General features: G+C 38.4%; 2 protein-coding genes across 3 annotated transcripts; both read left to right on the plus strand.

Moving 5' to 3' along the window:
* Nucleotides 1–1,439: 1,439 nt before the first annotated feature.
* On the plus strand, nt 1,440–17,445 carry NMU (neuromedin U). 2 transcript variants are annotated; one of them, XM_027735867.2, is made up of 10 exons: nt 1,442–1,644; nt 4,821–4,879; nt 8,591–8,638; nt 8,737–8,796; nt 10,206–10,235; nt 10,342–10,392; nt 12,355–12,429; nt 14,566–14,619; nt 15,977–16,016; nt 17,251–17,445. In XM_027735867.2, exons 1-9 carry the CDS (start codon nt 1,503–1,505, stop codon nt 16,010–16,012), a joined length of 555 nt encoding a protein of 184 aa, XP_027591668.1. In that variant the 5' UTR covers nt 1,442–1,502; the 3' UTR covers nt 16,013–16,016; nt 17,251–17,445. The 2 variants fall into 2 exon arrangements, with proteins under 2 accessions (XP_027591669.1, XP_027591668.1); XM_027735868.2 differs by lacking the exon at nt 12,355–12,429 and having other exon boundaries at nt 1,440–1,644.
* Nucleotides 17,446–22,091: 4,646 nt separating this feature from the next.
* Nucleotides 22,092–26,267, plus strand: PDCL2 (phosducin like 2; the record flags this gene model as incomplete). The annotated part of the gene is given in 5 exon segments (XM_027735946.2): nt 22,092–22,222; nt 23,163–23,306; nt 25,571–25,689; nt 26,108–26,137; nt 26,140–26,267. Coding segments are annotated over 5 exon segments (552 nt in total), but the record flags the coding sequence as incomplete, so codon positions are not given.
* Between the last annotated feature and the right edge of the window lie 917 nt (nt 26,268–27,184).

The raw sequence follows: 27,184 nt of genomic DNA on the forward strand, positions 1-27,184 counted from the left end.
AAAAGCAAAGAGAAACCATCTATAAATCAAAATTTTCTTTTGTTTCACAATAAAGGCCACTACTTTTGTCAGGCAGATTTATTCCACCACACACTATTCAGTCCCCAGTCAAATCCCACTGAAATGGTAAAAAAGAACTGCAATTTGTTTTGGAAAATGACAATCTCTAATATCCCATCATTATCTCGTTGCTGGACTGTGATGTACCATTTCCTTTGACAGTCAGAAAAAAAGCAACCAAGCAAAAAATAGGAGCGAATGGAAAAAAAGGGGGGAAACAAATAATAGACTGTAAATTGGGAGTTGCTGTCCTGAAATGCTCTCCACAGCATTGGAGCAGCACCTCAGCTGGACAGGATCTTGCTGGGTTGCAAATGGTGAGGAAGCAAAGACAGTCAGACATGCACCACTCCTCAAAGTCAGACCCTGCTGCTGGGCTGGGTGTGAGGAGCAGTTTAGCACTAGCCAGAGCATCCTGCTGGGAGTGGGCATCATTTGTCGGATCTGGTAGCAGGAGTCACTGGCAGATGCTGGTAGCCACTTTGGTAAGCCAGGACTTGCTGTGCTTCAGGGATGTCTGGACTACGCTTCTCAAGTTTTTAACAGATTTGGGATCTGTGTACTTTTGAATATCTTATAATATAGTTGATTTTGTTGTCTACAGGGATAAATAACACCTGGGACCAAGGTCTGCAGCCGCATTTAGTGTAAAATACCTTGCTAAGCACAGTATTAGGTTTTAATCGCTAAATATTACCACATCACTGAGTTCTGTTTCGTGGTGTGGCATTGCGTTTATACTTAAAGCACAGGGAAAATCAGAAGTCAGTCACACCCCTACAGCCGGGGAATCTTCAGAAAACTCGGCGACCAGTCGGCTGGTCCCAAGGCAGAGGGGTGCAACATCCTCAGAGCCCCATATCCCAGGCACCAACCGCTTCTCCCACATGCAATATCCATGAGTTTTTACTCCAAGTTCAGCTAGTTGTGGGCAAATCTGTGTCCTATTTCACCACTTTACATCAAACCCTTCTCTCTCCCACACCAGGCTGGGACAGTGCCTGAACTCTCCCCTTTGCCACACTCATTTCATCACTCCGAACGCCCGGGCGCGGCAGGGGAAGCAGCACCTTTCACGCCGGCCACCGCGGCTCCTGCCAAGGCTCGGGGTGGAGGGGGTGGGGGGCTAAAACATGGATTTTTCTTAAGGAGGGAGTTTAATACAGTCCTGGAGCCCGGCCAGCCCCTTCCCTCCGTGCTAATCAGGGACATCCACCGCCCCAGCCGAGGTCCCAGCGGACCTACCCCCGGGGCGGAGCGGAGCGGAGCGAGGTGAGTCACGCCCCGGCAGCGGGGCCGGTCCCGGAGGGCGCGGGGCAGCCCTCCCCGAGCCAGGCTGGGGCTCGTCCACGTGTCGGGGAGATTTAAAAAGTTGGGGCAGGGAGCAAGGACATGCCCAGAAGAGCTGCTGGCAGAGCGGCGGCGCCGGGCACTCCGCGGGCATGGGACACCTCTGCCACCATCAGCCCCCCGCGGCCACCCCCCAGCGCAGCCTGAGGAAGGCAGGGGACGGCGCGGCTCTGCCCGGATCCCCGCTTCTCCTCCTCTTCCTCCTCCTTGCCTCCTCGATGTCTTATTGCAAAGGTGAGGAGCATCCCCCTCGTAAGCCCTTCCTGCTCTGCCAGCTCTGCACATTATCTGAGGAGCGAGGGCTGCCCCCACAGCCTGCCAGCCTTGCGGGGGGTGCGGAGCGAGCCGCTGCCTGGGTGCCCCGGGGTGGGGGGGGGGGGGGGTGTAAGGATGCGCAGGAGGGTTGCAGCTGCTGGGAGCAGTTTCGGGGGTTGGTCTGGGAGGCTTCTTCGCATATTCCGGTGGGATTACTCTGTCCGGCCAAAACTGCACTCCAGCAACTTGGAGAATTGACTTCTGTTAAAAGCGGTTTAATTTTAAATGTCATTTACTCTGATTTGAAAGGTGAGAAAAGAAAAGAAACAAGATGTATCACAGAATTGCAGGAAAATTTAGGACCTTCTGGCAGTCACTTAGTTCAACCTGCAGCAATATTTATTGGAATAGAAATCCTAAAAGGTGCTACTTTTGTGTCAGGGAGTGCTTGTGAAAGGACTGATGGGCTGCTTAACAAACCATACTCTCTTTCTTATTGTATTTTCCCACCCCAGACAGATTAACTACTAACACCTAGTGAAGTAACGTCACAAAATGCTATGCAAGGATTATTTCCATTTTGTTTGTATTATATGTGCGTGGGTTGTTTTAATTGTGAGTTTTTGTTCTGATTTGTTGCATTTTTTAATACCAACAATTAAAGAAATCTAAGTACAGTATACTTAATATCATGTTAAAAATAAATTCTGAAGAAGTGGAAGAGGGGAGGAAAGGAAAAGGAGGGCAGCAAAGGGCAATGGTGCATAGTATTTCATTATTTTTCTTACACAAATGATTGCCAGGAGCTGGTTTAGGGAGAGCAATGGAGGGATGAGAAGATGTAAGATGTGAGTCTAGGTTGTGCATCTAACATTCTACTGCCTTGAAAGAAGTTGAGATTTTAAAAGTTGGCAGAATTGAAGGATGAAAGAGTAAATGTATTGTGGACAATGTCGATTTTGTAGGAGGATTTCCTCCTCCAATGCCTTTTGAATAGGATTGCTTTTCTCAATAGCACTCTCTTCTATCTTGTTTGGGTTTTTTTCCCCCTATAGTTATTTTGAGTATATTGCAAAATAACCTAATGTTTCACTGTGTGTGTATGTGTGGAAATGAATGAAGTCCTGTGGGGACTGCAGCACTGTTCTGGACAGGGTGATGAAGGGATGCTGCTTAGCCCTTGGAGGAACACAGTCCTACGTGTGAGCACAAAACAGATGGGACTATATGAAATAAGAGTTTTTGAATAAGTGGAGAAGGATTAAGAAAACTTGAGAGCTGGTGAAATAATTTCCCTCCTCTGACCCAAAAGTTTCTGCTGCAGGAGTTGAGGGGGGGAAAAAAAGCAAGCTGTAATATTCAGGCTTTCTTTCTTGCTGCCCTAAGACTTACAGGTGAATGGATTTCTTCTGCTCCCCCTGAAAAGCCTTGGGAACCAGGCAATGGCAGAAAGAGTGTTCAGAGACAGGCAGGCAATGGTTTGATGGGGAAGGTGTGCTAATTTGAAGTGTTACCCAGTTCCACTCTTTGCAATCAGGATACCAGTCCCAGGCAATACCTCAATTTGAATGCACTAATTTAAGAGTAGAAAATGAAGTAAGACAACTGTAGTGTCTTTATTTGGCATTTTTACTTGAAATGAAACAAACAACTGGAAAGCAGTTTTCTTGTTATGTGAATGTCTTGGAGATTTAAAAAAAATATTCCACTTCTGTATAGTGTGAAATTAAGAGCATGTCTAATTCTTATTTTTAAGGGAAAGCAAACATCCAGAATAATTAGTCACCTTAAGTCTGTGCCAGTACCAACATGTGGTTGAAATCCATGATTTTGAAATCCATCTGTTAATGCCTGAAACTAACTACTGTTGTGATTATTGTTATTAGGAGTACATACAAAACAAACGAACATGATGGGCATTCACACACTCCTTGCCTGGCCTTTCTAGATAAGTCTACCTTCACCTCTTCTTTTGTTTAATTCAGTTAAATACCTTGAAAAAAATGTGACCACACATAGTTTTAGACTTCCTAGGAGGTTATAAAATCTCTATTAATCTGAGGTCTTTTAAGAACAGTGTATAAACAGTTTAAGCATGGCTCACGGTCAGCACCTTTGAGCACGGGGATAAATTAGATAACTTTGTAGTGTTTCCTGTGGTGCTAGGCATGTACGGATAAAGCATGACCCTCTCCAGCACCAGTCTCCCTCCCAGGGGAGTTGCAACACCTCACTGATATACTTGTGTGGTGTCTAGTATACTCACAATTCGGTGATGCTTATTTCTATTTTTTACAGAGACTGTAACAATACATTGCTGTTAAAAATACAACATGGTTATTTTATCTGGCAGTGTAAGGGGGGATATTGTGGGCACTGAGTTGGAAGGAACCCTGGTACAATGACTTCCAGTTCTGCAGCCTGGGTGGACAGACAGGGAGAAAGCTGCCCCAAGCCAAGCACAGCATCACTGCAGCATTGTGCAATTAATAACACATTTAATCTTCTAAGGGACCAAACTTTTTCACATCACATATGTCAAATAGAGGAAATAATACCAGTTACACATGTACTATCACCTTTTCAAAAACACCTTGTTCATGTCATGGGTATTCTTCATATGCAAGTGTATGTTACATAGTACATGTTTAATTATTTAGTTGTAGCATACAAGAAGGCAAGAGGTAGAATCCAGATTCTCAACTTGCGTTGCATGTGCTGGAGGTGAGCAGAGTTTTTGGAAAGCGCAAAGTTGTAGGCACTGGAATGTGCTTTCCTGAGCAGGTCTTAACATGCAAGGGCTGCCATGCAAATTTTCTTGCCTTCTGCTTGTCACTGAGAATGGACTAATGCTAGCCTGACCCTCAGTGAGTCCTGAACAACTTACACACTGAGATACATCTGTCTCTGCTGTGAACTTGTGAAGAAGCGTCCTGCTGTGTTGCTAACATACAGCAGGCAGAAACTACTGGACAAATCCCAAAACACTCAGGGCAGCAGACTTCCTTGGATTGTGCAGCTCTCAGACTTTGCAGTTAGTAAGTGTGTTAGGTATCCTAGCATGTTTAGAGTTTTTATTTAAATCTCTGACACAGGATACTTATACAAATGACCTTTTACTGGACAGCATTGCTAAGCACAGTTTATGCTTCCAGGTGCACCGATGCCATCTCAAGCATTTGAGTCAGATGAGGATTTGCAGCTTTGGAAAGAGGTAAGCATCATCTACCATGTGGTATACTCCTGTTTCTTCTGTGCCCATCTTTGCTACAGTCACACCTCACTATTTCTCTTGCATGGAGTTCAGGTTCATTTTCTTCCAGTCCTGTGTGTCTCCTATCTTGGCATCAGCCAAGAGGTGAAATACCTAATTTTCCAGAGATTCTTAACAGTTGCTTCAAGAGGATGTTGGGTCTGAGTGTTGAGATATCATTCTGAGAAAAGACTGTCTTGTCTCAATGGAGAGCTATGTTTGATAACAGTTGTCACTTAACTGTCAATGGCCAGGCAGCCACTGTTCCTGGAAGAAACACATGGTCCTGCCTGGTAGTTTTGTATGTTATATGCAGGAATTGTTTCAACTCACCTGGTCTCACCTCTTTCATCTTCTGTTCTGCACACAGGGCTGGGACACTATTTAATCCTATCCTAACCTCTCAATTTACTAGGTAAAGGTGAAAGATAATATACTGTGCCAATTAGCCGCTCTAACATTTTGCTAACAGTTGGCATTGTAACTTCCACTCTAATCTCTGAAATGAACATTTGTTTCGACTCTGAGATGTGACATATACGTTAATACAGGCTCTTCTACGCCCTTTTGGAACAGATGGAGTGGCAGGGCATAACATGTGGAGAGGGTTTAGCCTGCAACTTGCATGCCCTGGTGTTGCTGTAACCTTCAATTATTGTGTTGACATTTAATTTAGTAGCTTTTGATAACATTAGAAAGCAAGTGACTCATCAGGGCTGCTGATGCAGAGAGTAAATTTCTTCCTATTGAGACCATTACAGGAGGCATTACCCTTACTGTCATCTCCCCATAGTTCATATTGGAAGTACTGACTCAAAATCCAACATATTGGCACTTGAATGAGCCGTAGTGATATTTATCTCCTGGGGAAAAATGGTCTCTTGGGAAGTAAGATCCTGATAACTATAAGGAGTTTTTGAAAATCAGTTACTTACATTCTGAATTAAAAATGCTGTTTTGTACATTTCTGCATTTCTTGATAAGATTTGCTAGCTGTAACACAGGATTTGTCCCTGTGGTGACTGGAAACAAAGCAAAGTTCCTCTTGATTTCAGTGAAGAAAATGGTAGACATAAGATACTAAATTCTGTAAAATTATATAATAGAAGCAATATAAAAGTTACCATTGTAGCAAGAATTATGCAGGACTGGAAAGGGTCTAAGGAGAAAGAATTAGATACATAGCTATATATTCTCAGTCAACTGATTACACACTCATACTAGTTCACTGGAGTTTCTCAAAGTGAAAATAATCATTCTTCCCTGTTTGCTACTTTACTAGTGGATCATTCAGGAGAAGACCTACCTTTAAATAAATTGAGTATTTTCCAGGAATGACTCTGAGTTTATAAATATGAGAACTTTCTAATTAAGTATTTTGTTTCTTTACTTGTCTCTGAGTTCCTTTTGTTTCTTTATGTTATTTAACCAAATCCAAATAACTTGTAATCCCCTGCCTTAAGGCCACATTTCTGAAATAGGGGAGAAAATTACAGAGAAGATGCATCAAAGATAGAAAATATTATTTTTTTTTAATAAAGGAATTAACAGAAACTCTGGCTTTTCCTTAACCCTTGGTTTGTCCATGAAAGTTTTACCTGAGAGATACCTTGCCTTATATTGTGTCGAACACAGTCTCTGGCTTGATCTGCTACTGAAATATGGTAGTTCTGAGTCAAGCAAATAAACAAATAAAAAAATAAACACAAACAACCTTTTGCTAAGAAACAGACTTCTTTTAACATAGGCTTCCAAATGACTTCAGCTTAGTTTTATCTCATTGGCTGGTTTCTCCCTCTATGTTTTCTTACTCTGAAAGTAGTGAAGCTGAACTAACACACCCAGAGACAAACATAGGCAAGTTGAAGGGAAAAGAGAATGGAGAGGATGTGTTATCAACAAAGCCTATTTGAAAAGGGAATTCTGTGAGCTATTAGTTTTCCCACTATATCTGCTAATGCTTTCTCGTAGATTGTCTCTAGAGAAATGAATCATCTCATCTTGAATTACTCAGATATGCATTTTATATTTTTTTTATTACTTTTTTCTTTTAATGCTCTCATTGTTAAAGAGTGCCGTTTAGGGCTTTTTAGCTATAATAAAATTGTAAGAACAATTGCATTGTCTACTCTATTTAAAATAAACCAAACAAACTTATGTTTTTTGTGCAGTCTTTGAACAAGATAATCAGCCAAGATTTTTGGCATCTAACATTATCAAATATTAAATGGAAAAAAAATAGCACATACTGAAGGAGGTTACTATTCATACAACTTTAAGGTTATATAATAAAAATTTAACCGGCTTTTTTCCATCATTATTAAACTGTGCAACTGTTTAATAATGAGTGCCAGAGATCCTCTCTTTTCCTTACAGAATACTTTGAGCCTTCAGCATTGGCAAAATTACCTCCGTGAATTCAAATACTCTTTATTCCATTTCTTATCCCTTCTCTAATAATAACTCCACTAAAAGTTATTCAGTATTATGGGATTCTTTCATCTCAGAAAAGAGACAATAAGAAGTAAGATGTAATTAATACAAGGTTATGAACAGTAGGGAGAGGGTAGCTAGGAATCACTTACGCAGTACTTCTTCCAAGACAAGATCATGGCAGCATTGAATGAAGATAGCTTTGAAAAGACTGATGAAGACAAACAATAGTAGTATTTCACACAATGTTTAGGAAACTGTTGGCACAGGACACTGTGGATGCTGAAAGTATAATGTAGATCAGAGAGACATTGGTCAAATTCATGGCACAGAGGTTCATGGACCTTTATTGCAAAGACCTGCTTCCAACTCAAAGTGCTTGCATTACAAATTGCTGGTGGTTGAAGAGCATGAGCTTTTCTTTACCACTGATCTTGTCTTAGGCTTTTCCCAGGTGTTGACATTTGGCCATTTATGGAGATAAGTTGTAGAGCTAAATGGACATTTGTTTTGAACTGAATGCAACACACGATGGTTTGGGTTGGAAGGGACCTTAAAGATCATCTAGTTCCAACCCCTCTACAATGGGCAGGGACACCTTTCATTAGACCAGGTTGCTCAAAGCCCCATCCAGGCTAGACTTGAACACTTCCAGGGATAGAAGTGCTCCTCATTTGCCATAGGAATCAGTGCAAACCCCAGATATTGGCTGCTTGTTGACTCACACAAATTGATTGGCATGCATAAGATGTGCTGGCACATATCATAATCACTAAAGGGGTGCGTGCATCATACAGCTGCAGGGATGCTGGAATCCAATTGAAAGAGTTGTGTTTGAGAACTGATCATTGAATCACTTTAGCTTTGTCATTGTCTTCACAGTTTTGTATAATCCAAAGATATTGCAGAAGAGATTTTAGTTCATAGTCCATATCCCATATATTAACAATCATAATTTAAAATATGATTTAATCTGAGCAGCTTACAGTCAAGAGAATAAAGGACACAGATATTTATGTTTATTCAATCAAACAAGTATAAGTTGAGGTTTAGTTATGTGGTTAAGGCCTTTTACCCCCTTTGAATGCAAAGTATTTAATGGTTGGACCTATAAGGATGTCTGACAGTAGACAAGCTTGCCATGCCTTTAGCTGTACTGAACTGTTTATGAAAATATATGTATTTAACTTCTTTTTATTAATCTGACTTCTTAAAAAAAGACTGTGTGAACTTTTACAGATAGATGATGCATGTTCTGCCTACCTGTCCACAAATTCTGGGCCTCAGGTGAGTCAGACAAAGGTTACTTTATACTTGTCTTACTATTTGTTATACACAGTAGAATTGAAAGTGTGATACCTAATTTCATGTTTTCTTTGCATTAGGTGTCCAGCACACTGGAAGAACTTTGTTTTTTGGTCATGGGATTTCTCCCAAAACCACAGGTAAAACACACAAAAGATTAATCAGCATTTCTGAAGTCTGATCTCACTGTGCCATTGTCTAGAATGAATTCTGAGGACCCAGTATCTGAAATGTCACTTAGCACTGGAAGTAATACTATCAGGTTTTGCTCTGAAATGCTGTGTCAGAATCTAACACCTATTAAAGGTAAGAGGGAGACATTAATGTTTGGAAAATAATCTCCAGGTTGGATACAAGGTTTTTGGTGTTTTTATTGCTCTAGATAAGAAAAATTATGAGCTCTCAGGGGAGGAAGAAATTTGCTTAGGGTCTAGGGATGTACATCTACCTCTTCTAGGGCAGAGTGATCAGTGCTGTCTACAGAGTTTGAAAAGATTAGTTTCATTAATAAACAAGGACATATAATATGTCAAGGAAGAATGATGTTCCAGTCTGTCTCAGTTTAAGGAGACTGAAGTGTTTTGCTAAGGAGGATGAGTTATGAGGTAGACCAAACTCCCCTCTCTCAGCAATTGTAAATCCAAAATTAAGAGGCTCCAATCAAGGAAGTACAGAAAAAATAAGAAATAACAACCCTTTATTAAAGGATATATGTATACAGGCAAAACCAACAAAAAAACACAAAAACAAATAAACAATAATCCTGTACCTAAAAGTCCCCTCCAGAAAGGAAACAGTTTGATACTTTTCTGTCCTCTGGTGCGATTCTAATCCCGGTTGGCAGGAGCGCTGTTGGATCCCTGGAGGAGCAGAGCCTGCAGTGCTCGGTGTTGGTCGGCGAGGGCGCTGTTGGGCTCCGGCGCAGAAGCGGGAAAATGGAGCTTTTCCGCTCCACGCACCACGGAGGGGAAGGGGAACGGGGGAAAGAAGGGCGGTTTCCCTCGCACTAAACTCACGCTGTCTGCGGCTGGCTGTGGTCGGGGCTCCCCTTTTTTCGTCGATGAGCACAAACTCTCCAATGAATTCTGAGCAGATTTGGGCTGGGGGCAGGGCAGTGCGCAGGCAAGCCGAGGCCGGAGAGCAGCCAGATGACCAGGTTGAGAGCAAAACAGCCTCTGAGCTTGTCCAACACACACACACACCCACCGCTTGCTTCTGTTAAGGCAGAAAGTGAAGTGTCTCTTTCCAAAGAGAGGAGGGGAGAAAAACTGCTCCCCAATACACCCCCTCCAGCCTTAGAGAAAGCTATCAGCCTGGAATGCAGGTCTGCCAGCTAGTTCTTTTGTATAGTCAATCACCCCTTCCCCCTCCCTTGTTCGACACCTTCTTTCACAGCATGACAGGGGAAAGGAAAATTTTCCGCTTCGATTTTTGGAACAAATAAACCTATGACACAATCCAGTACTGAAAAGTTTATGATGTAATTAAAATTGTCCATTGCTGTTTTTATTTTAACAAATAAAAGCCTCTCTACCAATTATTCCCACAGGGTTTAGATGAAAAAGACAACACCAAAAGGGTAAGATGTCTATGTATGCTTTACGGTCACACTAAAATTGGCAAGAAGATCATAACACCCTTGCCCTGTTTTGTAGTAAACTTCCATTTTTAATTTTTTTGAACAGTTCTTATTTCATTATTCTAAGACTCATGACTCGGGCAACTCAGACATCGTGGTAAGTACTCCTTGTGAGTACACGTGTGCTTGTATATAAAACCAAAGCAATGTTCCTTTTTGCAGTAGTGTCTCCAACTGTATAGAAAGCTCGGGACTGGGAGTTGCATGTTTAAGATACAGAAGGTGTTTTAATAACATGGGAGAGGATCATCAATACTGTACAGGTGTGGAAAAAACCCCATACCCTAACAAACCTGATCAAACATTTGTGGAATCCCAACTGAATCTTAATCTTGTAGTTTCAGATTTTAAGAATGAGGTGAAGTGCTTTTTCTGCTATTGGAACATAGCATATGCAGTGAAACAATGTGGACTTACAGGAGCTGAGAATATGACCATAACTATTAAGAGCTCTTAATACATTTTTATTAATTATTAATTAAACTGCATTAATTCATTTGCACATGTTATAAATATGTAGCAGGCAAAATAGTATTTGCCTCACTCAAACTTTGGATTGTATTTTGAATGAAAAATATGATTTAAAACATAGTCAAGTATTGTTGCTATAAAAGTATTGTCATAAACCAACAATTCAACTATGTGTGATCCATTCTTGCTTTTAAAGTGTGAACATACTCTGCATCTATGCACCATAGGATTTTGAGAAAGCTAAACATATTCATATTTTCTTGTTTCTTAGCAATCATTCTTACATCTTAGTGTCCTTTTCTGCTCTGTTCATTACATTTCTTCAGAAATATGTAGTGTATTTCCTAGAAAGTGATATTGCTGATATTGTGGTCAGTGTTTTCATGATAGAGATGCTTTGGAGGCTTTAACAGTAATCAAGGCACAGTGAAATGAGCTAGTTCTGCTGCTTCTCCTGCTTAAAGGGTTACTGCATCCCACTTCATCACTATCCTGAATACCTTTGCTGCTGCTCCCAGAGATTACTGCTTTCTCACTTTTGGTTTAGCTATTCAGTTGACTATTTTCTAGTCCAGTTCTCGGAGATACTAACTTAGGTGGGATCCATCATTCCTTAGCTTTATAACCTCTATCCACTGGCTACAAGACAGAGCTGAAGTGACCGGCTGGGATATCCTTAAATTCCTTCATTCACATCAGACTTCTACTTTTTTTAGATGCTATGATACCATATTGCCTACCTTAGGCAGACCAATGCAAAATTGGCTCCAAATAGGCAAGCTTATTTTATCTATTAAGTACAGTAGCACTTTGGTAACCAGTTACTCCATGTATTACAATTCTTTTCATTGCATTACTTTCTAAGAAGTATTGTATCAAAAATGCATTTTTTTTAAAATTACGTTTATATGAGTTGAAGGTCTAAATTAGTTAAAGGAACATGGGTTTTTCTACTTTATTTCTCACTGTGGACCTCTCCACAAGCCCACATGGTTGCGTTTTGCCAGGGCGGGCACTTAGGCTGCACACAATGCCACTGTGCTTGACCAGGCTGTCTCCAGGCTTAAAGTCTTGTGAACACAAGGAATTTCATGATTGGAGCTTCGATATAGTAACCAGTTCCATGGTTACAAATGTCACTTGAGAAGAGATCCCTCCTGTACACTGTTCTCTAGCAAAAACCAAATAATTTTTCTTGCTGCCATTTAAGTTGAAGCTGCTAACTTCCATAGTAGATAATCATAGAAGTGTTAATAGAAATACTGTATGGAAATACTCTCTATACCACTCCTAAAACTGCTCAAAGTCTGAATAATTGCAGTAGTATGAAAATGGTTCTGAATTTTCAATTAGTAAAGGTGAGGATGCATGGCTTTTCCCTCCATCACTCTGTGAGTCACATCCATAGTATAAATGTTTGTACCTGTTTGTTGTCAAGTCAAAATGTTAAAAAAAGTTTCTCAATTGACATCTTCGGTCCTTTTTTGGTGCATATTTGGTCCATAAGCCAATACTGTGGGAAGAGACTTTTTTTGCATCAAGTCCCAATTTCATTGTTGTTCATGTGTCTGTGTTCATGTCCTCTCAGTCGTCTGTCCTGCATCCTTTACTGCAACTCGTTCCTCAGCTTAATGAGAGAAGACTGAAGAGATACAAAGTGGACGTATGTAAACTTAAATTCTACCTGCTTGTGCTCTCACACTTTGTTATTCACTAGCTCTTCTAAAAATGTTGTTGTAGACCTTTCTGCTCATATATTTTGATTGGACTACCTGACTGGTGTCATGGAATGTGTTTCAGGAAGGGTTGTCTTGCTGCTGACATTTTGTCCCCTCATATTGGGAAGAAAACCAGAACCTGCTGTATGTACATAAACGTACTACACCTCTCTCCCTGACTAGATGAGGAATTATAAAGGTGGATGGGTGAAGGAGGAAACCTGCTTATTGAATTCATTCTTCCCAGTTTGGACCAACACAAGATTTTGTCACAGATTTGATTTCTCTTGACGTACATCTTGCCTGATAGAATATGATCTAAAAAGAAGAGACAAGCATTTTGCTGGCAAGTCAATCTATGAGACTGAGCAACATACCTTCTAGAGGGCAGGCTTTAAGATAAAACCCTAAATAATCATACATCTTCATGAATACATATATTTCTGTGTACATATATACTAGAGCATGTATTTATTTTTTAACATTTCCAAACCCTTGGAAGTTTAAAAGGAAAGTGTTACAACAATGACCAATTTTTAGCTTCAATTGTTTTCTGATACTAAACTTCTGACATGAAATCAAACAGGAACACTATGTAAACTTGTTTAAGAGGTGTCTGGCTGTAAGCAGAGAGTGATATATTAACGTAAATCACAATTCCTCATGAGTAATTGTACTCTTCATTCTTTTTATGTTCTAGATAATTTCCTAAACTTGCAACAGCTGTCTATTTTGTTTCCATTTTCAATTTTGAATAGAAAAAGTAGAAAAAGAATGACATATAAATACTGTTAGACACTCCAAGGGCAATGGACAAGGCTCCATTGACAGAAAAATTTTTATCCTTTTGGAATATAAAAAAACAATAGTAGTGAAGTAGTGAACAGATTATAAATCCAAGATGGGTATTTCAAACCCTGTTAATGCTGGAATGAGATGGACAATATAAATAAAAATCATACAGATTTTTACATACAGCAAGGAACTGAGTATAATGCTATAGCTGGTGAACTGAAGTCAGAATTAAAATCAAGACTCAAAAATTACGTATAGTTTAAACCCTACTTCCTTTGAAAGCTTCCCTGGACTGAATCTACTCCTTTGTTTGAAAATGATGGGAGTCATCCTGTTTCACACATTTCTCACAGCATTATAATAAAAGTGATTTCTTTCTATGACACCTCAGGTTATGATATTTGGGTATCATATGAGAGAACATATGACTCCAGTTTTTAATTGAGAAATACCACCATTGCTGAATAAATGCCATCTAAATTTTGTGTTCTGGTAAGCATAAGGTTTGAACTATTTTGTTTCTCAATTGGCCTGTCTCCCCACCTGCAGGACAGGCACATCATTTGTATCTGATACCAGAAGCAAATAAAATACTGTCATTAAGCTTAGGTGTTCTCTAATTGTGAAGGTCTCATTAAAGCAACTGGATACTTCATTCCTTGTACTTGTTACATATAAATGGAATTTCTATTTTCTTCCATCATTTGTTACCCTCCTTGCTGTATGGATCACTAGAGAGTTGTTCCTCCATGTGTGCAGCACAGACAGGATACGATATCATAAGCACTGGTCTTTGGGAGTTAATGTGTGAAGGAGTTGATGTGTGAAATGGTACACCTCGGGGAACACTCTGGGGTCTCATTCTTGGGAGGATCCCAAGTATTTCTGATATTTAAACTTTACACTCTTGTCCTTCTGCAAGATGCAAAAGCCAACTCTATCTGTAGAGACTCCACCACCATGACGACACTGTGGCTGTGTCTGGGTAATGAAACCTGGAAAGTCAAAGGCAAAGGCTGCTCATCATTTCTAGTACCATTCTAAAGCAATCTGAACTGAGCTAAAACTTCAGGTGGAATTTGGCCCCCATTCATATGTTTTCTGCTGTTTCTACACGACAACATGAACTTTTTGTTACTGACATGGAAAAATGCACATAAAGCATTCCTTAAGGGGCAAGACTGTGTTGTAGTACTGAAGAAATACTTTTAAAATGCACATAAACTACCTGTCTATATGTATTAATTTACAGCAGTAGATATAATTTGAAATACTTTTTTTTCCAGGAGGAACTTCAAGGACCTGGAGGGATTCAAAGCAGAGGCTACTTCTTCTACAGGGTATGGTTTGTTTGACTTTTTTCTTTTCATTTTGTGATGAGCTACCAAAAAAAAAAAAAAAAAAAAAGTAGAGAAACCACTGAATTACAGAAAAATTGCTGTGACTGAGGAAACTTTTTTCAGGAAAAGCATTACACTGTATAGGACTACTTAAGATCTGCTTCAGACTTTTACTTGGATTAAAATAAAGGCATAATAGGAATTTTTAAAAATAATTTTAGGTTTGTGTATACATGATACCATGCTATACCTTAAGAAGTTATTGGTTATTATGTATTTAATTCTCAGAGAAAGTTCTAGAAAATATGACATCTTGGACAATCTTTCTAAAGTGTTGTTCAACATGGTGCATTTGCATATGATATAAATACAGTGCCATGCTTACACACTGTATTAAAACAGCTATTAGGCCTGACCTTGCCGTTTTCCTTATATATTGACCAGTAAGGTGAGACATTAAATACAGAAATTCTCATGAGACTGAATCTATTGTGTTCATCTTTTATGCCATGTTGCCTTTTTACTTTATTTTGACAAAACTGAGAAGATGGCAAGTCAGACTTAATAATAGTTCCCTTGATTTTGATTACTATTTCTTTCTACTTAAATGAGAAAGTGGCTAATGGCTTTAAAAAGAATGGAGCTAGGGTTGGACTCAATGATATTAAAGGTCTTTTTTGCAACCTAAGTGATTCTATGATTCTAATGAAAAGAGCACAAATTTGTATCTCTTATGTATCGGACTTGAATCTTTATAGTTGTTAAGACAGGCCAAAGTTTTGAGTAATACTAATATTGGTGCATTCAAGCTTCCAGTGTAAAAGGAAAATCCTTATAAAGCTCACTAAGAAATTTTTTATCAGCTTTAGTAGAAATTGTATCGAGTCCCTCAGTAGTGCAAAATATTTCTGAAAATGACCATAGTGAAAATGGAGAAAGTCTTTGCCTATGCTAAAGAACACAGTCTAAAACCAAAAAGTGACATACAGTTGTTTGTTAATAGAAACATACACTTATAATGTTATAATAACAACAATCAGCACATTTTAAGAAAATGCAAAAAAGAATAAGGGATAATGATCTCCTAGAATGACTTCTTATGGCTTTCTCCCAGTTATAGAATCATACAAAATAGGTATAATTCATTCTTCAATCTATATGCAGTAAATTTTACTGTATAATTCTCCTCTGGAGATAGATATAGTTTAAACAATAACTTATCTCAGGTGTATCTTCGATGATGATCACATTGACAGAGCTGAGAAGTTTGCCAATTTCTATACACACTAAGTTGTCTGGGCTTTGTTACTAAATCCTGTCAGTTTTATAAAGCTCTTATTGAATATTTCTCTTTCAGCCACGTAATGGAAGGAGATCAGTGGATTTTCGCTAAGGAGGTATTTATTTAATACTTTTAATCATGATTTACATGTAAGTTAGTTTATTTTTATACATATAGACCACCACATTTATGTTGAGAAGTAGTCTCAGAAAGCTTTTAACTGTGGGGTCAACTTAGATTTCCACCCACAAATTCTCTCGGATGTGTTAAATACACTGATTTTCAGAAGTGAATAGAAACTGTAGGTACTCAGTTCCTAGAACAGAAAACACAGAGGTGTTTCAGGCAGCAAGAACTGTAAACAGTTTGGAAAGTTAATGATGATGATAAGTATATGTAAGAAAGAACTGATCCAACTACTTGTCACATACATACTGAGAAGTAAACTGACATCCTCGAGGTAATCCCCTAATCTTAAAGACATAAAACTCGCACTGAAACTAAGTAAAGACTTCAGGGTTTAATTTCAAAGCATTCAACTATTTTGAGAGATATAAAAAAGAATACCAATATTATCATCATCATCATCATGGCTGGGCTTCACGAACGAAGATTTGGGAAGGTCTCTACCCACGTTTGTTACAAGCGCGCTGGTGGCTAAAAAGGCCAATACGAGATAGGCATGACCGGTTGCAAAAGGCACAGCAGAAAGACTCCTTAGGTGGTATATTCTGCAAGACACGATTCTTTCTGCATTGTCTTTTCTCCTCGCGAGTGATCCTGCGTGCTTTCTCAAAAGCATCAGCAGCGTTACAGATGCTGTGTCTCCAGATCTCCTGATTGGAGGCCAGAGTAGACCAGTTATATTGATCAATATGGCCAAGGCTGAGATGTTGCTTCAGGGAGTCCTTGTATCTTCTCTTCGGGGCTCCTCTCTTACGGCAGCCAGTGGCAAGTTCACCAGCCAGTGGCAAGATCTTAGGGAGGCGGTGGTCCTTCATCCTTGAGATGTGTCCTGCCCAACGCAGCTGTGTTCTCAGCAACATGACCTCGATGCTTGTTCTAGAACAGACATGTTAGTCACATAATCTGACCAGTGGATGTTAAGGATTGTACGGAGGCAGCATTAATGGAAGCATTCTAGGAGTCGCAGGTGGTGGCGGTAGATGATCCGTGATTCAGATCCATATAAGAGGGTAGACAGCACAGTGGCTCTGTAAACACTGATCAGTGTTTACAGATCAGTGACCAATATTATAATGCTATGTTTTCTAATGTATTTTATACCTCTATCATATTTTAAATACTTAGTGTTAAATCAACAGCTAATGCTTTTTCTTATTTTTCAGGATTTTAGATTCCTCACCTAGAGCTAATACTGCAGGAATGCTGGGTACATGGACATACTCTTTTCCTTACAAAAATTATTCGTTACTAATGTACAATTAAAAATCAAATGAATGTAAATGTTCTTAAACTAGATTCTGTTTAGGATTCAAAAGTTTCTTTACTTTCTTGATTATATTAAAAGCATATTAAAATTATTTGTTTCCTAGTGTTATGATGTTTACAACCACATGTAATTCAGCTGTAAAAAGTCAGTGTGTGTATGCAACAGACATTGCCTCTACCAACACTCTTAAGTAAATAATTTTTCCTTTCTAAATAAAAGCACTCAGCTAGAGAGTTGTTTGAATAAGAATGTTTGCAACACAAATACAAAAAATTGATTTTTTTTTCCAAATATGTGATTTGTGCAGTCTTTAAAATCATAGCTTATCTAGACAGGCCAAAGAAAGTGTAGTTTGATATTCAAGATGATGTTTTCTCCCCCTGTACTTCCTTTGCTGTAGTCTATGGACTTGTGGCAGTCTGCGGGGTCAAGTTCAGTACTCTGCAAGTGATCTATGGAATTATATTGATGATAAAGGAGTTTTACAATCCCCAATAAGATTTAAGGTTAACAATGTTTCACTGGAAAAAAAGATGAGATTCTCTATTCCCTTAATAAAAGAAACATGAATAAGTTGTATGTTTTGAAGAAATATCTTGACTTTAATTCAACCAAAATATAATGGCATCATTTTTTTAGCTATTAAGAACACAGATGCACTCTGGTTCTCATTCAGAAGAAGATTTAATTGCAACTGGGATTAGGATTCACTTGAAAATTCAACTGCTTTCAATGTAGACTTAAAGAAACTCTGCTAAGAAAAACAAGTCAGCCTCACAATCTTCCCAGCTTCTCTCTCTGAGTTTATTTTCACACCACAGTTGTGTTAAAACATGATGTTGAGGTTGTATTTATGTTGAAAGTAACTAATCATTCAGAATGGGATGATCTTCATGGTCCCTTCCAACTCAAACCATTCTGTGATTCAATGTAGAAGCAGACTAAAGTTTTTAATATTGTATTGACTGGTCATGGCTTGAATTGACCTCACCATTATAACTCCTGCTTCTGCAATTTTGGATGAGCAGCAAAACTTCAGAAGGTAGCTGGGAAAATGATGGCCTCAGAGGTGTAAGCCAAGTTGAGAAGACCTTTTCTTGATCACTCATTTTTGCACTGCTGTTTGCTGTGCCTCCAGTTGAACTGGCACCATTATATGTGAACTGAGGATCTAGTTACCTGACCCCTGCTCAGAACTAATGTGAGGCCTGCCACAAAATTGTGTTTCATAATGTATTGTACTAGATTAGGCTATTTGTTTGAAGTTTTTCCCGCAAGTGCCTTACACCACACAGCTGACAGCTCCCACTCCAACAGGCAGGGCATGAGCAGCCCACAACTGAGGGCAGGGCAGGGAGTGTGGTGGCCACCTTTGGTCACACCAAACCACCTGAGAGTGCCACCCTTTGACATTTTATTCCTTTCTTCTGGAATTGTTTCAAATGGGATGTGTTTTCTCAGCAGCAACCCGTGAAGGATGGGCCAAGTGGACAGGGCTGCCCTACTGCCACTGTCCTGCCACCACAGGGTCAGGCCAGCAGCATCCGTGAGGGCCAGCAGTGCCAGGGCTGGCCATGCAGGTGGGCACAGAGCATCACCCCAGCACTGAGCTGGCCGGGGGAGGCAGCAGCTGAGGCTGAGGGCAATGAGGGAGTTGGGTCAGCGATGTCAAGGAAACGGGGGAGATTTCAAGTGGGTGGTAGGGGGCATTACTGGGCCCTGAAGCACCACATCGTGCTGCTGGGGCAACCAGAGAGCGGTCTGGAGCAAAGGCAACTGCTGGGAAGGGAAGGTTCCCTCAGCATGGCCAAGCCTGCCACAAGGCTCCGCAGAGCCCTGCAGGGCAGGGAGAGCTGGGGCTGCTGCTCTGGTCCTGCATAACCTTCCCAGCCCTTATGGGGTCCTGAAAAATGACAGGTGGGAGAGAAGCTTCTGTGGGTTTCCTTGTGCCGAGACATCAGGAAACTCTACGTTTCTAACCGTTAAGAATTAACTATCATTGCTGCCCTGTAAGAATAATAAAACGCTACAATTTGTTAGCTGAACGGTCGTAGGTGTTCATATTTTAAAAACATCATTGAGAATTTGTTTCATGTCATTAGCCAGAAAAAAAGAACTGCAAATTAAATTTATTAGAAGTGTTATTTACATGTAAGGATTGATGTTATCCAGGGTGTGGTTCACCAGCTGGTGGTGATTAACATCATCACTGGCAGCAGTCAGACATGTTATGAAAAGGGTTTTCTCTTGGGCTTGTGCCCTGCTGGTAAAGTAATGCTGTTTCAGTGATGTAGCTTCATACTCTGAAACCAATTTATGTTGGATCGTTTTTGCTACTGCTTGGCTCCTTTACACTCCTACCATCAAATATCTTGAGAAGCTTTTGACACATATTTTCATTTATTTCATCAACGTTTTAAATATTGATTTGATTCAAATTGTTAAAAAAATTGTTAAAGGTTTGCTAGTTTCTGACCTTCTCTTCCTTGAGGCAGGAGTTCAGATTTATCAGATACTGGTTTCTGTTACATTTACTGTCATCTAGGGTTCTTGATAAAATTTTTTTTTCTTTTATATTTTGTAGATGTAACAGCATCTAGAAAATGTCCAATATAGAACTGGTTGCACAAACGTATTGAATGTTGCAAGCATTAAATAGGTATAGTATAAAACGCACCATTGAAGTAAAATAGTATGGAAAGATTTTATGTTGGACCTAGATATACAGAAAAACACAAGATGTCAAAATATTAAAAATATTTCCTGGCAAAAAAATGGTCAGAGCTTATCTTCTGGGTTACCTACATTCCAATTCCATTTCATTAGTCCTTTTTGCTGTGTGGTTTTGAAGTTATTTGTCCAGTTATGATGATGATTTTTGTTATGTTTTTTAATACCTTGTTCTTCATAATCCTGCTATGGGAAAGGATTTGCATTCTATGAAGCGGGCAAATCTGATTCTGTCTTAAATCAGGCAATCATACACTAAACACTAATTTGGAGGCCAAAGTGCCTGTCTATCACCTGTGTTTCTTCTGTAGTTACCTTGGAGGAGTATTCCTAGTTATGTGGATTTTTTTGATAGCCTGGCTGTACCTAAGTCAAAATTCTGCTTTGGTGAAGGATTGAAAACTTGCAGTAAGACTGAGTGTAAGACGCTTTTGTGTAAGTAAACCCTGAGGAATAACACTGTAGCAAAATCTTTGGGTTTTTCCTACTACAGACCCATTAGTGACCATCTAACTCATTTATGGAGCTTCTCCTTTAATTTTTTCCCAGTGGATTGTATCAATTACTTTCCAATCAAAGAAAGAGAAAACATTATTCTTAATTCTTATATTTTTTATATGTGGATAAAGTCAGTTTGTGAGTATATTTGAAATATCATTTGGAGATGAAATAACCACCTTCTTAGAGGTAGAAAGTTACAGAAAATAATTTTCCACCTATTGTAACTATTTACAGAGGAGCAGTTCAACATCAGGATATCGGAGATTTGCAGAAGGAATAAATTATTCAGATGTGAAATCTCTTCTTTATCTTAGCAATAAGGCTCTAGAAGTTTGCAAGGCCAGAGTGCTGCATTAGTAGTGCATGTTGGTAGCAGTACCCTTGCCTGCAGTCTCCTAAGCCAATGCAATAGGAGTGTTGGAAGAACTGTCGTGAGCTGCTGCCACTTCCTTTCCACTTCAAATCCTGCCAAGCTTTGCTTCCTCCCTCATGCCAGAGAAACTGGCAGAGATCAGAGGCTTCTTGCAAACCCACTGTTTTGAACTTCCTTGTGAGCGATAGCATGATTCTATTTACTCTCTTTGTGAATTCCACAAGTATTTTTTCATCTAAATTGCAAAGCAATTTTTTTTACCTTTGTGAAAATCCTTGAGGCATGTGTAGTATTTGATCTTCATTAGAATTGGTTGCATTATACTCATGCTAAATTCTGTACAAGAGCCTTGTTGAATAAAAATGAAGCAGCTGTCAGTTGAAAAGGCCAGTGCAGTACTCATGGGCACGGTAATAATCCAATAAAAATCCTGGATGTTTCCTCAGGTAAAATTTTTGTAATGTACTTTTTGTTCGATTTATGCTGCATTATTATGGAATTATGTATATCACCAAATATTTATGTTATTCAAATTTATTTAGTTATTTATTTATGGAGGCTTTTCAAATAAGTCATTATTTCAGGGCCAAAAATACCATACTTTTTGATTAGCAATCTATTTTAAAATCTGCTTTACTACTTCCAATTCATATTTGAGGCCTCCCAAGTGTTGCTATTCTACCATTCCAACAGCAGCTTCGTTAAAATAAAGAGTCTTTTAATGTGATAATTTCAGTAGAAATGCAGTCTTATGAAAAGCATGCAGTTCCTTTATCTTAACTGTTGAATTAAAATTACCACAGAAGTCCAGTGTTATAAACATGGTGTATTATGTTAACACATTAATATTAATAATCGATTTAAAACAAAGGTATGATTCTAGGTATGCTTTTACACATTTATTCACAGTGTCAATACCTTATTTTTAGTAGTTCTTGCTGTTTTCAGTTCTTAAGTGAAAAATGACAAATAAAAATTCATGATAGAGAATGGTCCATGAAGGTGTTGCAGCCTTAAAGTAATGGATCCCTTTTGTTCCACCTTCAGTACATCCAAAGCAAAAATGACTGGTTTTAATTTTTAAAAAGGCACACAAGAATCATTTGTTGATTTAATTTTGCTTTGTACTATTAAAACAGGGTCCAAATAAAGATACTGAATGGAATGATATATTGAAATATTTTGGAATTCTTCCTCCAAAAGAAAAACTGAAAGATGAAATTGAAGAAATGGTTTTACACTCACAGAAAGAAGCACAGGGCAAGTAAAATTAAATATACATGCCAGTAGTATAACAAATTTTGAAAAGTGGGAATATTTTCAATAATACTTTTTATAACTTGAATATTGTACAATAATTATGTTTTAATTTTTATTATTTTCACTTTTTTTTTTAAAGGATTCTGAATTAAACATACAATACAGTTAGTGACAGTTTACACAGAATAAAAAAGCTAACTTCATCAAAACATTTCCTCTGTTTAGATTCTACCTTTACTTACTGCTTTTGAGTTTTTGAAATGACCAAAACAGTTCTAGTGCTAACACTCTGTATCTAGTGCTGTATTCTCACAGGAAGATAATAATTCACAGTTATGTGGAAGTTGTAAACTTAAACTATCTTGTATTGTTGCTAGAGTATAATAACATTGTGCATGTATTATTTAACTTTTTTTTTTTGAAAAGCCACTTTGCAGTGGCTTTCAGTTAGTAAAATTAAGAGCTGCTTTTAGTTCAACAGATTTCAGTAAGGTATTTTCCTTTTCTACCTTGCAAGTATTTTTACAGATGAAGACTGCCATCTACTGTTTTTACATTTCGGTTTTCATGAATTATTTTAAAATTGGTAAATATTAGTATATATACTGTAATTCCTCCCTAAACTAATCTCATTTTCAGGATCATACAAACAATTAGTACCTGCTTTAATATTTTCTGGCTTTTTCTCAAATGATAAATGCTTGTGCAACTTATTACTCAAGTTTCCCAAATCTGATACTGATTAATTAAGAAAATGTATTTTAATGTCATATTATTGAATAAAGATTGGCATAGAAAACTTTCTAAGGTGTGAAATTGTGTTAGAAGACCTTAAGCTAAAGGGTTGTTCAATTTTTAAAGTAATTGAGATGCACTGGATATTATTTTAAAATGCACTTTAAATGTTCCAAATATGCTTATTTTTAGTTTTAGTTTTTAATTAGGCAACAAGACTTGCAAGAATGGAAATATCTTCAGAGGAGGCAAAAGTATGGGGAACTAAGAGAAAGCTGTAGAAAGCAGTATGTAAATGAAGTTACAAATGCTCCAGAGGATGTTTGGGTTATAATTCATCTTTATTGGTCAAGGTAATTACATTCTTGCACAAAATGTTGAATACTTCAATACAAAGAATTGAACTGGTAATTAAAAAGCAATACCAGGAAAAATTAAATACGAGAGTCTTATGAAATAGCATTTGGTTGGAGGCAATGGAATTAGAGAGCATCTGACCTCCTTGATTTGCTAATTCACTTAGTGTGAATTAATCACTTCACTTTTGTTCAATTATATGAAAAAAATATTTTGCTGTGTACACTTACCACCATGTATGTAACCTCACTGAATCTCTGAATTTCACTGAGAAAGTGGTGTCCACTCTTTGTAGATTCTTTTCCTAGCAGGAGTACTTTAACAGGACTTTTCTTTCCCCTTTATTTCCCCTTTGACTCCAACAAATCAAAAACCCTTCAGGAAAAGTTTCAGTTATGAAAACTGAGGAAAGCTAGAGGACTTGTTAGTTTATCATCTTCCCAGTGAATTCTGTAGAGGTAGCAGAAGTTGTGATAGGATCCAGCAGAAATGTCAAAGGACTTCCATGATCAGTTCCATATATGTTAGCAACTCTATTAGATGTTTTTGAAAAGCACTGGGAATGACTATGGAACATTTAATAATTTTTTAGGCTCAGGCCAAATTTCATTAAAATTACAGCAATTTAAATTTACAGTTCTGAAGAAAGAAAACAGCAGCCTTTCTTGATTTTCATTGGATTTGTATAATGGAAAACCAATTCTGCAATTTACCATTGCATAAATACGAGTCTGTGAGGAAACTGGAAATTCCTTGGGAATGAATATGAGTATCTTTAAAGTCTCTCATGGCTTGTAACAAAACTGCGTCGCCCGCCTTTGGCCCCCAGGGTCCATAGGCCACATTGGCTGCAACAAAGATCCTAATTGCTAAAAGGTTAATGGGCTGAAGGGGAACAAGAAAAAGGGGGGTTTCTGTGTCTGGGTTTTTGGTGGAGTTTTTGGTTTTGTTTTTTTGATTGGTTTCTTTCTTTTTTTTTTTTTTTTTTTAAACTGAGGTTTATATAGTGATTGTATTGCAAATAGTAGCTATGGAAGTAATGAACAGGTTTTTGGTGATAATATGACTATACAAAGGTTTCCTTGATGTTACTTAGATTTTACTAGAATAAAGAATTAATGAAATGTTAAACTGAAAGCTAGTCTAAATAAGTTAAAGTAAAATGTATGTTACAGGTTCAAAAATCTCATTTAAACTCTACAATAAATGAACAGAATGAGCTTTAAAATCTCAGTGGAGAACAAAACTGAGGCACAGTGCTTGAAATGTCTGGTAGCTTTCACAGACTGTGCCTCCCATGTAATTTTACTTGGATAGCTCTTTGAATCACAACGATCTTAGAAGAAGCTAAATAAAATTTGTGGTGCAATTCTTATAACAAATTGTTATAGGTTATAAATCTGAGAGAGGAATTTTTCTTTCCCTGCTTCCTTGTAAGAGAAACAGAGTTCAAATAGGGAAGGGGGAAGGGAATCAATTAGCCTTACAAGAGAAATGGCTGGCCAGACTGCATTCCTGGCTAATGGCCCATCGAATGCTGGAGTGAGGGGGGGGAAGGTTTTGGAGATTTGGGGAGCCGGCTGCCCGGACAGAGGGGAGCGCAGACTGTGGAGTTCGCTCTCAGGGATGGAGAAGGGGATCTGCGTGTGGGCATTTGGAGAGAAGGGCAGGAAGTTTTTCTTTCTGGCTTTTCGTCCTGGTGAGGCCGGACCACTGGACTCGGTCGGCTCGCACGCTGCCTCGTGACTCCAGCCGGGACCTACTGGGTTTTCATCGGAGAGGTCTGTGCTTGCTGGGAGAGAAGGGCAGAGCCTTGGAACACCGTCATCTGGGAACAACAAGAACTGCAGGCCCTGCACCTCCAGCGACCCAACAGCGCCCCCTGCAGGCCACGATTAGGACTGCGCTAAAGGACAGAGAAGTGTTCGTTCAGACTTTTTTTTCTAGTACTACTGTCTAGTTTTTTTGTGTTCTGTTACTGTTTTTGCCAACATACATATATCTTTTAATAAAGGGTTGTTATTTCTTCTGGTTTTTTCCACACTTCCTAGATTAAAGCCCCTTAATTTTGAATTTACAATTGCTGAGAGAGAGGAGTTTGGTCTATCTCATAACTCACCCTCTTTAGCAAACATTCCAGTCTCCTCAGACTGAGACACAAATTAAAATAGAAAGAGACTATAGTATTCTTTAAAGAATTCTTTAGTTACTTTACAAATCATTTATACCAGAAGTGTCATCATACTTTCTTCTTTTCTAGCATCCCAATGTGTTTACTGGTTAATGAACACCTCAACCTGCTAGCCTGGAAGTTTCCAGAAGTCAGGTTTCTCAAAGCCATTGTAAACTTCTGCATTCAGAATTACCATGATATATACAGTACTTGTATATAAACTAGTGAAATAAAAGGCAGGTTCATTGGAGTAGCTGAATGTAGAAGATAAGAGAAGTACTTTTAAATAACTCACCATATGGAAAATTTTATTATTTTTGTGATCATTACATCTAAAGGCCACTGCTTAAAGAGTGAACAGGTTTTTGATTGTTTTTGTAGGGGGAAAAAAGTCTACAAAAAGCAAAGAACTAATTTATGTAATTCTGTGTCAGAGTATTGCCTAAGCATGGGTATTCTGCAATGTCACAGTTAGATGTTTTACTGAGATAAGGTTGGGTTGGCTCTAGTTTTTATTGTTGTTGAGATGTGTCTTGCTCTTTATTTAAAGTCATTTTTCTCTTAAGTGAGAATTACCTGCAACTATCAGAATAAAATATAACTTGTTTTTACGAGAGTTCAATTGAAAATTAGCAGAAGTTGGAGCAACAAAAACTAAGAACAAAACCCTCAAAAGGACATTATGAATATGATACTGCCAGTGTGAAGCACTTCTGCTCATGAAGACACCAATACAAAAACCAGTGATGTGATGAAACTGCTTGAGAGCCTTTTAATGCTTTAAGCAGATCATCTGTTTGGCATAAGTTAGTTCACATACAGTTTTTTACTCCTGTGGTAAGCCCGAAACTATTAAAAACAGGGGAGGGGAAAAAGAAAAAACTTCTGGTTCGATTGTGTGTTTTTTGGTTTTGATTTGTGGAAGAAAACTGTAGTAAATGAAAGCCACACTTACCTTTAAATTCCTAGAGATGGCTGTCATTGACATGGAGAGTCTGGATACTCCATTTCATAAAAACTCTGCTTAAACGGAAAAGGGAGGGCATTAGCTGGTGGGCTCTAATCCATAGTTTCCTCTTCCTTTTATCCAGTGTGGGTGCAAGATATTCCTTTAATTTTCAGTGACATTACTGTAGTAGAACTCTGCTCTGCAAAGTACCTTCTCAGTTCCCCCACTGAAAAGCGTGACCCAAAGACAATGATGCTTATAGACATATATACTGTGAATCCATTGACTAACACTTCCATTTGTCTGATAAGAGTTCAAGAATTTTCTCTAGGGTTGTAGATGATTGTCCCACTATTTTAGAACACTGACAGTTGAATCAGTTTTTCTTTCCTTACAAACATAACTGTCTTTTACAAAGTAGTTTACAGTACCACTGTAGAGAAGCAAAACTACATGAGCGAATGAAGAGGCCTTCCTCCTGATTCAGCATTTTTATTTCTTATGAGTAGTGAATCAAATTGTATAGTATTAATGTTATTTTTCCAGTGACTCATCATACAAAAAAAAAATCCCAGTGTGCTTATGAAGATTTAGTTATATGCAACTGACATGGTTTATAGCATTGAAATGCAGAAAGAAAAATGAAAAAGAATAGTTCCCTTAACACATGGCACACAGATACATAAGAAGAACGATAAAGTGAATTGATGACTGGTTTTTTTTCCATGCAGTGAGATATAGCTCTGCTATTG

Source organism: Pipra filicauda, unplaced genomic scaffold (genome assembly GCF_003945595.2).
Source record: "Pipra filicauda isolate LSUMZ 115617 unplaced genomic scaffold, ASM394559v2 scaffold140_size2443280_pilon, whole genome shotgun sequence".
NCBI lineage: Eukaryota > Metazoa > Chordata > Aves > Passeriformes > Pipridae > Pipra > Pipra filicauda.

Bases quoted from the DNA above. Each gene is read 5' to 3' on its own strand.
- NMU (XM_027735867.2), top strand. From the start codon at position 1,503: ATGGGACACCTCTGCCACCATCAGCCCCCCGCGGCCACCCCCCAGCGC. The intron at 8,797-10,205 runs GTAAAACACACA...TTATTCCCACAG, and splicing joins GATTTCTCCCAAAACCACAG to GGTTTAGATGAAAAAGACAA. The intron at 10,236-10,341 runs GTAAGATGTCTA...TTTTTTGAACAG, and splicing joins AAAAAGACAACACCAAAAGG to TTCTTATTTCATTATTCTAA.